This window comes from Chenopodium album, chromosome 7 (assembly GCF_948465745.1).
Source record: "Chenopodium album chromosome 7, dcCheAlbu1.1, whole genome shotgun sequence".
Taxonomy (NCBI): domain Eukaryota; kingdom Viridiplantae; phylum Streptophyta; class Magnoliopsida; order Caryophyllales; family Amaranthaceae; genus Chenopodium; species Chenopodium album.
The window spans coordinates 21,664,128-21,674,544 of record NC_137840.1 but is presented as its reverse complement, the minus strand read 5'-3'; the positions used below and the strand labels follow the sequence as shown (position 1 = coordinate 21,674,544).

The window sequence follows — 10,417 nt, the reverse complement described above, 5'->3', positions numbered from 1 at the left end:
ACTTCCGACGATCGGTTTCGACGCTCTAAGCTCGAATTACCGATGTCTAATTATTTAACACTCAGGCGACGAATTAATTTCTTCCTATTTAATTCGTCGAGTTGGTTCGCATATATTTGCTTGGGTGTGACCCGAAGGGTTCAGTCAAGATTAAGCTGTAATATTAATTATATTAATATTACTGATCGGAAGCGGCCTCCACCCAGGCATTCCGATCACTTGACCTTGCTGAATATATTAGCTTTCGAATAATTCTGAACCCGCTATCAGAATAATACACTTGTTCGAAGGACACCATTCCTTTCAGTTCAAGACTTGGTGGATGCAAACAAAATTCCTGTCCCTCCAGGCGGCAAGAAGTAATGAACACAAGGCGCACAGCAGATCCTTCGTGCAAGATTTCTTGATTTCTTTCTTTATCATTCATCTCCATTCCCCTATTCATGTCTAGCGTAGGTTTTCCATTTTAAATTTTTATATGTTTCATGTGTTTCGTTCACCTTTTCCATTAATAAAATGAGCAAATTTCTTTTACATCTTGATCATAGAATTTTTCATTCATTCATTCATTCTCAAAAAATAAAAAAATATAAAAAAATAAAAAAATCAATTACCGAACTAAACCCAAGGTACATCAATGACTTGAGGCACCTTTGCGACCCTGTCATTCCCTGTTAACCATTCAATCACATTCCATTTCTTCATCAACCATTTTGAGTCTCGTCTAACGTTTGGCCTTCATTTCTTCAACCCATATTTACTTAACCCAAGGATTGGAAGATGTGTAATCGTATAACATTCAAAAAGCAAGTAAAAAAAAAACAGCAAAGAAAAAATAAAATAATGTCTAAAGGCAAGTGTTTCAATGTCTTTGATATGAACACGTCTCAAATTGCGTCTCTCATCGAGTGCTCGGTACTGTGCCTGAGAAACATGAATGCTAAGTGAGTGATGGACCGCATGATCTGAGATTGCCTACATTGATTCGAAAGAATGAAAAAACAAATTAAAGCAAAAAAAAAATAAAAAAAATAAATGTTGAAAATAAACTTGCAAAATTCAAAATTTTCAAATTCACAATTACACATCTTGGAGGCTTCTCCCGGGTCTTGAGCCTTTTACCCCTTTCTTCCTTAAACCATCAACTTAATCACATTACAACCCTTGAAAGACCTCTTTGAGGTGTACATACACTTGTGCAAAGTTCGGTTAGAGCTACGTTCGGCCTGATTCCTAACGGATACGTAGGCAACCTCACATCGAGGTGCAGCCACATTCATATTCATATCCATGCATGATCAAGTCAAAGAATATCCAATGCTTACCCATACCCATTGAGAACTAGTCTTGGGGGCTTGAACCCACATCATTTAGCCTATCTAGCCTAAAGAGTCATCATCTTTGACTCTTCTCACATATATTTCCATCACCGTAGCCATTGCAGCCTCACTTAGTATCACATTCACACACTTCACTCACACATCCATATACATATCAATCATCCTTCCCTTTAAGAGCCCTTATCATGAAATCTTGTTTCAACACTGTGCATGCTTCATCATTTTCAAGACAACATTCATTAGAAGAAACGTTGTATACTTGCTTAGCTTCCTGACCTGAGCAATATTCATTGTTTCACGCATCGTATAATGTGCTGAGAAACATTTATATATCAATGATTTATAATCATACAAAGAATATCGTGCTTAGCTCCTTAACCTAAGCAACGTTCATTATGCAATAATCACTTCATCTATATACGTGCTTATTAGCTTCCAGACCTAAGTGACGTTCAAGATCGTTTCTTTACACCATATATGATGCTTAGCTCCACGACCTAAGTTCATTCATCGTGTCACATGGTGTAATTGTCCTTAGCCTCCTGGCCTAAGGACATGCATCATGCATATATTACTTTCAAGAAAAGCAATTCAATCAATGCGATTCATTTTGTCTTGCTCAACCCTCAACGAGGAAGTTCAAAACTTCTTACCTTTTTTCGCGTCTTTTCTTTTGGGGAAGTTTAAAAAAAACTTTTCAAAATTTTCTCATCGAGGAAAGTTCAAAATTAAAATTTCATTTTTCACGTCTTTCTTTTTCGGGAGAAAGTCGGTACCCTTCACTCGTCTCATGACAAAAATGATGGAAAATTTTTGCTTTTGCATTTTCGGTTGCTTGTGTCTGCACACACACACACTCAAACTATACACACACAATCACAAGTCATACTCATGTTATGTCATGTCGTGTCATGTCAAACTTGGTCAAGTCAGTTGGTCAAGTCAATCATAGTCTATACGAGTCCCTTAGCAAATTTTATTGCAGGTCTCAATTACAGCCCACGTCCGGGGACAAGCAGACCATATACAACCAGCCCACGTCCGGGGACAAGCGGACCATCTACAGCCCACGTCCGGGGACAAGAGGACCATCTATAGCCCACGTCCAGGGACAAGCGAACCATTTACAGCCCACGTCCGGGGACAAGCGGACCATCTACATCCCACGTTCGGGGACAAGCGAACCAACTACAGCCCACGTTCGGGGACAATCGAACCACCATCATTTCATGGCGCAAGGTTCTCGATACACAGAGACTTGCAATCTCATCATTTGTCGACTTTCCACAAGCATGGAAAGTATTGTCCGGTGGATTTCTTAAAGCATAGAAAACCGCCAAATTCATATGTCGGCTTTCCTCAAGCATGGAAAGTATCATCTAGTAGATTTCTTCAGGCTTAGAAAGCTACCAAATTTATCAGTCGGCTTTCCTCGGGCATGGAAAGTGTTTCAACAAACGTCATCCGGTGAATTCCTTCAAGCATAGGAAGCTGCCAAACTCATTTGTCACCTATACACTGGTGCCAGATACGTATTCTATCCTTTTACTCTTTTATCTGTGGAATTAACATTTTCTGCGGGTATCGGCGTATACAAAGTGATTTAGGATCGCAGAAGGTCTTAAATCATTCTCTATCCCTATCGACTACTTTGACTATCGTTTTCGAAACTGGCGTTTCTACAAACTCAGTCAAAGTGGGGGCTTCTGTAGACACCTAAAAATGTCTCCCAAAAACCAAACCCGATGATGAACAACCTTTCACCGCCACTATTGGTCGGGTTCAGTATTTAATCCCGAGAGTGCTTAAAAAATCGTATTTAATTAAATTCAAATTTTGAATAGTCCATGGATCAGTATTGATGTTTGGTCAAAGCATAGATTTTTTAATTTCAGCCCAAACCTTTTTTATTTTATTGTTTTATTATTTATTTTGGCCCAAACCTTTTATTTATTTTATTTACTTATTTTCTTATTTTAGCCAAAATAATAATAAATCAGAAAATGGCCCGAAATTATCAATCGACACTTAAAATGCTGAATGAAATTAGGGTTAAAAATGAATTTAGACGAAAAAGCGGACAAAATAATTCCCGCGTCACGGCAACAGTCCACCGTGTCATGGGAAACTTTCCCGTTTGACAGTGGGTCTCCCCGTAACACGGGAAACCTGCTGTGACACGGGAATTTCCGTGTCCTTTTCGCGTAAACCCTTAACGCGTTTTCTCCCCCGTTCACTAAATATTTCCCGCGTCACACAAAATGTGCACTGTGTCACAGGAATTTTTCTCGTCTGACGGTGGGATTTCCCGTGTCACGGTACACTTTGCCGTGTCACGGGATACTTTTTTAGGGTTTTTATCATTTTAGGGTTCCGTGTGTTCCCTCAGCACATTTTTTCTATAAATACCCCCTCATTTCTGATGTACGGGGCATCAATTAATTCTTTGATTTTTCTCTCTTCTATGCTCTAGCCTAAACACTAGCCTACCCTTCTTCTTTCAAAATTCCTTCTTCAAGCACTCCAAGGAGCCCGTACTTTACTCGTGGTTCTGTCCTTAAGCTAAGGCGTGAAAGGTAGAACTGTTTGAGGGTTTGGCCCCAAATCAACTCTACTTTATTTAATTTAATTCAATTATTGTTCTATTATTATTTCCTTGAAGTTACTAACTCGTTTATTATTTTGTAGTTGCAAGCAAACAGAATCAAAGTAAGAATTATGTTCCTTTTATTTCTATTATTTTTCTAACAATTTTATATTGTTGGAATTATTGTTAAATTGCTTCCAATATTAATGGTATTCTATTTTATTATTATGATCACCATATTGCATATTTAAAGAAAATATGTAATTGGAAATCACGTCTAATAAGATAATTTGGACAACCGGTTTAGGTTCCTTTTTAATCTTATTGTTTAATTCAAGTGATCACAAATTTTAAAGAATTATGTGTTACATTAATATTCAACCAATTTAGCTAAATAATAGTTTGGAACAAATTGAATATTTTGTTTGTATGCCTTTGAGATTGGAGGAATCACTTTTCACTATAAGAATCGAGTAGAGGCCAATACGGGCGAATGTGACTCCAAGACTCACTTCGTACCATCATCCCCGATCCTCCTTTCGTGGTTCCGAATCATATGGAGTTAGTAATCTCATGGATTATGAATGGGGTGTAACCTTCACGGGTCAATCGTTGTTGCCTATCGTTGTCCCTTAATCGTGGTTGCCTTTTATGATCCGTGAACGGTTTACAAGTTCCTTAAAAACTTGTTGGCGACTCCCTACTTTCCTTGTCCCTAATCGTATTATGTCAATTCCCACTTCCTATGAGTACCAAGCATATTCACACATGCTTTAACGTAGGCGCACTTCGAGCGACGCCTACATGTTGGTGACTCTTTTACTCTAGCTTCCTTCCCTTTGGACGCCACCATGCTTAAGTGTATGATCACAGTGGGGCTCAAGTGTGGGATGACTTGGAATATTTCCTACATTTTTTTGGCGACTCCACTGGGGAGGATTTCTATTTTAATTCCTAAATTTTATCTTGGCAATGATCAGCAACTTTACTATATAACAACCAAGAACAAGAACATAAAGCTGATGAAAATGCAATTGTTTGCATATCAAAAAAGACTATAAAACTCCGAAAATTCCACATGGGTTTGTTTCTTTTCTTTAACCTTAATTCTCATAGGATAGACTTAATATCTCACAAGTTAATCAGATTAGCAATCATCAAGTGAACAGAATAGTCTACAATTAAGCCTTTAATAATTCACACAAAATTATGCCAACTAAATAAGCAATCCCACTGATGGCATAAAAAAATCACTTAGGTTTGAATTCTCAAGCATATCAACATGCACTAGACAAAGATAGATATATCTTTTTGAATTTCTGAAACAACACTAGATTAAAACAACTTCCAGGAAGTATTGAAAAAGCCTTACATTGAGATTTATAATTGATTGTGGATTCAAAATAATTGATTTATTTATGTACATGCATACATGCTTTCAAGTTTCAACACCTTGTAATCCGGATTTATAACATACATAGAGCTCAAGGAGGGGAAAAGAGAAGGACCTAAACACAGTCGATTACCTTGACTTTGATGATAGCGTGATCAAGAAGGGGAAGCAGATTGGGATACGTAAACAGGGAGGAAACTCGGATCTCCTCCCTCACCAAGTCCAGCTGCTCATTGTTTTGAATCAATAGTTTCTTCATAGCTTAAGTCCCATCATCTAAAAAAAGGTTCATTTCGAATTTACATCACATATTAACAAATCAAAATCAAACGGACAAAAAATTACAAATAATCACAATTTCAATACAACTCATACATTATTAACCATATTAAGATCAAAACTCCTCATAAGTCATAAACCCACAAATCAAAATTCAAATCAATAAAATAATCACAGTAGCTATGACAAATGCCTCTAATTCACCTTGTTTAGAGGTTGAACTACAGAAGACCTCGTCTCCAGGATTCCTAGTGACAGGAAGAGATTCTCCAATGAGATCAGATTGATAAATCTTCAAAGGATCACCCTCAAGAAGACGAGCATCAGCAGGGACTATGTCTCTTAACTTGATGCTAATTATGTCTCCTAGGACTAGAATTGATGCCTCCATTTCACCCCATTGTCCATCTCTGAAGAACCTGTATTGAAGAGTTAGCATTATTTTTATAAATCATACAGCTGCAACTACACTTGAGCCTTTTTTCGTTAGTGACTTACTTTGGTTTTAGGAGCAAGGTTAGCCATAAGCGCTGCTGCTGTATTACCAGCATTGTTTTCTTCTATGAAACTAATAGTAGAGTTGATCACCAGAAGCACCATGATACCCACAAAATCCTGCCAATCTGGAGGCTTATTATCACCATTTGCTAATACAATAGCCATTAAAGCAGCTGCTTCCATAACCCATGAGCATGGATTCCACATAAAGCAAAGAAACTTCAAGAGTTTGCTCTCCTGTTAATTCCAGATCAACGGTATCAGATGTTAAAAAAGCTTGATTAGATCGACTGGAAGTTAATGAACACAGTTAATACGTAATTTTCTTCAAGAGTGAAAGAACAATGGATAAACCTTTTTTTCTTCGAGCTTGTTATGTCCAAAAATTTGAAGACGGTTGGTTACATCATCTGAAGTTAGACCTTCTCTTGAGCATCTCAAACTCTCAAACACCTCCTCTATAGGAATTTTCTCCTACAAAGAACACATGTTTAATCATTGAAAACATGAGCCCCTCATAAATCATTGTTAGATAGTATCAAAACCATTTTTTTTTTACAGAACGAATTAGCATAAGTTTAAGAAGTAAAGGGGTAATAAATCAATAAAGTATCCAACAGATCAATTCTCTATCTTACACCAGGCCAGTGCTCCACAATGGGCTCTCTCTACCTCATACTTAGTGATACAAATTGACAGCTTTAAGGCATAATTTTATCTTTCATTGGAACCTACACCATCTTATCCCATAACACGAGCCAGAACAAATTGATCAGTGAAATTAATTCCTATTATTTTTCACCAATTCATCGAATAAGGGTGAGTAACAAAAGCAAGCACTCATTACCTTAGAGACAAAACGCATTGACTAATATCACCCAAAAAATATGCAACCAAAGACTTCCTACTTTAATAGCTCTGTATATATACTAGTTGCTTGAAACGAAATGACATTTCCTCTCCCTTCTTCCCACTCCTTCCAGCATAAGAAGACCACCATTCATTCATCCAGAATTAAGTACTCTCTAATTCTCATAATTATTTATATATCACACCTCCAATTCATTTTTCACAATGACAATAATAGCGCATTTGTTGAATTGTTCAAAGTACTCAAATTCTATCAAAAGCACATCGCATCAACCATATAAAAAAAAATATATCACAGAGTGACAAAACGTAATTCTGAAAATAAGATTATACAAAATCTACTCAAAATGAATTTTCAGCCAAAAAAAAAAACCAATTATTCAAATGAAAACTAAACCACAAACAATTGAAAAATCAGATAATGTAAAAAACTACTCAAAATGAAAATTCAGCAAAAAAAAAAAAAACCAGAAAAAAAACAATAATTATAACAAATATTAGAAAATTAGATTACACAAAATAGACTCAAAATGTGATGAAAGATCAGCCGAAAACACAATTATTCAAATGAAAATTAAAACACAAATATTAGAAAATTCAGATTATACAAAATTTACTAATTCAGCCAAAAAATATTAATTGAAACGAAAATTAAACTAACAGTAGAAAAATAAGATGATTCAAAAACTAATTAAAATAAAAATCATCAAAATAAAAATAGAAAGCGAGTACCGTGATTAGGGTCATCGGGAACAAAAGCGATACCAATTAGAACAACACCAGGATCAATCGGAGTAAACTCTATCCCGTTCAGAAGGCAAGTCATCGGACTTCGCCGGAAGAGTAGTCAAGAACGGCAACATTGACAACCACAACAAAAGCGCAGTAGTTCAAAAATGGAGGCTGTAAAATTGAAGACAACTCGCAATTCAAATTCGACATTGACAACGACAACGACAACGAAAGCGCAGTAGTTTTTTTCTCTAAAATTGATGGAGGAGAGGAGAGAAAGAGGAGGAGAGGAGAATGGCGGGGAGGAGATGAGAGGAGAGAGAGAGAGAGAGAGAGAGAGAGGAGAAATGACGGATGTTAGGTGAAACCCTAAAAAGCCGAGTAATGGGCTTCTCTATCAGTTGGGCCAGGTTACGTGTAATATAGTATTCGTAACAGGCAAAATGGTGTTAGTTACAAATACTTATTTATTTGTAACGGGCACTAATTTGTCCATTACAAATACATACGTATTCGTAACGGACATTTTTCGCCCGTTACAAATAAATAAGTATTCGTAACAGACACTATTTTGCCCGTTACGAATAAATAAGTATTCGTAACGGACACTATTTTGCCTGTTACGAATAAATAAGTATTCGTAACGGACACTATTTTGCCCGTTACGAATAAATAAGTATTCGTAATGGACACTATTTTGCCTGTTACGAATATCTTAATTGTAACGGGCAAAGGTTTGCCCGTTACAAATAGCTTGTTACGAATGAGATTTTTTCCACTAGTGATTTATGACATCGGTATCAAAATCGAAGATGACCTCGCAAAGCAAAAAGCTACTAATAATAGTAACAACAATGGCTGGAAAGGAAAGAAGAACGACAATCCTTCTTCTTCCGAAAACGCCCACTCTAGCAACAATGTTAGTACCTTTGATCTCAATGAAGTCTTAGCCATGGATAATCAAGGATCAAAAAAGAAACCCAAAAGAGAGTTCACACCCATTGGAATGACCTATGATGTTGATTTCGATCGTCCCTATGATCGAGGATTAATCAAACCTATTGGCCCTACCGAGGATCCAACGCCAGAAAAACGATATTCAAGATGGGATCTCAATTCTTATTGCAAGTACCATCAAGGAAATGGTAATACCACCAATGAATGTTACAAATTTCAAAATCTCATTCAAGATCTCATAGAAGCAAACAAAATCCCATTGCCTCTAGCTAGCAAGAAGACCGGGTGATAATAAGCACAAGACACAAGGCGGACTTCAACGACAATATTTTATGACCTCTTTTTTCTATTTATTTTTATTCTTCTTATCCACAATAAGTCTAGCAATAGACACCTTTTATTTTCCTTAGATTTTATTTTGTATGTTTCTTTTCTCCCTTAAATAAAATGAACATTTATTTCCTTGCATATGATCATTGCATTGTATTGCATTTCAAAAAAAAAATGTGGAACTAAGCGCAAGGTATACCAATGATTTGAGGCACCCCTTGTAGCCGCATCATATCACCTTTCACCCTTCAAATATACAATCCTTTCTTGATAAACCACTTAGAGCCTCGTCTAACGATAGACCTTTCTTTCTTCAACCCACATCTACCTAACCTTGGGATGGGATGGTGTGTAACTTATGCAATTTTCAAAGAATAAAAGCTTGAGTGAATCAAAAGAGTAAAATAGCAAATATAATAAAAGTGTACAAAAGGGCAAGTGTTCCAATGTCTTTGATAGGAACATGTCTTTGATATGAACACGTCTCAGACTGCGTCTCTTATCGAGTGCTCAGTACCGTGCCTGAGAAACATGAATGCTAAGTGAGTGATAGACTGCATGATCGCAATTGCCCACACTTATAGAAAAAGATTCAAATATGAAAAAAGCAAAAAAAAAAAAAAAAAAAAGAAAAAAAAGAGAGAGAGAGAAAGAGAGAGAAAATGTAAATAAAAGAGAGTTTAAAAGTGAGAAAAACTCAAGCGTAATAATACAAAGATTCAAAAGCAAGGTTGCACACTTTGGGGGCCTATCTAGGGTCTTGAGCATTTATCCCTTTCTTCCTCAACCTTTAGCTTAACCACGTTACAACCCTTTAAAGACCTCTTTGAGGTATACACATACTTGTACGAGGTTCGGCTAGAGCTACGTTTGGCCTAATTCCTAATGGATACGTAGGTAACCTCACAAAGGGGTGCGGCCATAATAAAAATGCGTTCATATTTACATTCATAATTGATCATATCAAGAGATCTCCAATGCTCATCCCTTTCCATTTAGAGCTAGACTTGGAGGCTTGATCCTTACATTATTAGCTTACCTAGCCTAAGAGTCACCATTTGACTCTTTTCAATATATTTTTCCACACACTTAGTCCTTGCAGCCTAACTTTAGTGTCACTATCACACACATCATGGATACATGACCAAATAATCCTACCTTTAGGAACCCTTTGTCGTGAAATCTTAACACAATGATGAAGCATGCCTTGTCATATCAACATCAATCATCATTGCATCATAAAGTGTGAAGTACTTAGCCTCTGCGCCTAAATTACCTAAATACTTTCATTATCGAGTCAACTAGGATAGTCTAAGATGTTACAATCCTTGTACTGTGAGAGACAATGTTAACGGATTAAGCTCATTCAACATGCACTTTTAAAAACTTCGCTTCTTTCTTTTTTCGAGTTTTTCTTATTCGGGAGAAAGT

General features: G+C 36.6%; 1 protein-coding gene across 3 annotated transcripts; it reads right to left on the bottom strand.

The window, feature by feature from the left end:
* Positions 1-401: 401 nt before the first annotated feature.
* Positions 402-8,047, bottom strand: LOC145640980 (plasma membrane ATPase 4-like). 3 transcript variants are annotated; one of them, XM_081692195.1, is made up of 6 exons: positions 7,700-8,047; positions 6,452-6,571; positions 6,098-6,334; positions 5,804-6,018; positions 5,454-5,596; positions 402-975 (listed from the first exon to the last, which is right to left on the bottom strand). In XM_081692195.1, exons 1-4 carry the CDS (start codon positions 7,712-7,714, stop codon positions 5,992-5,994), a joined length of 399 nt encoding a protein of 132 aa, XP_081548321.1. In that variant the 5' UTR covers positions 7,715-8,047; the 3' UTR covers positions 402-975; positions 5,454-5,596; positions 5,804-5,991. The 3 variants fall into 3 exon arrangements, with proteins under 3 accessions (XP_081548321.1, XP_081548322.1, XP_081548320.1); XM_081692196.1 differs by having other exon boundaries at positions 403-924; XM_081692194.1 differs by lacking the exon at positions 402-975 and having other exon boundaries at positions 5,205-5,596.
* Between the last annotated feature and the right edge of the window lie 2,370 nt (positions 8,048-10,417).

Excerpts from the sequence above, each read along its gene's own strand:
- LOC145640980 (XM_081692195.1), bottom strand. Across the intron at positions 6,335-6,451 it reads ACAAGCTCGAAGAAAAAAAG|GAGAGCAAACTCTTGAAGTT; the intron begins GTTTATCCATTG and ends TGGAATTAACAG. Across the intron at positions 6,019-6,097 it reads ACCTTGCTCCTAAAACCAAA|GTTCTTCAGAGATGGACAAT; the intron begins GTAAGTCACTAA and ends TCTTCAATACAG.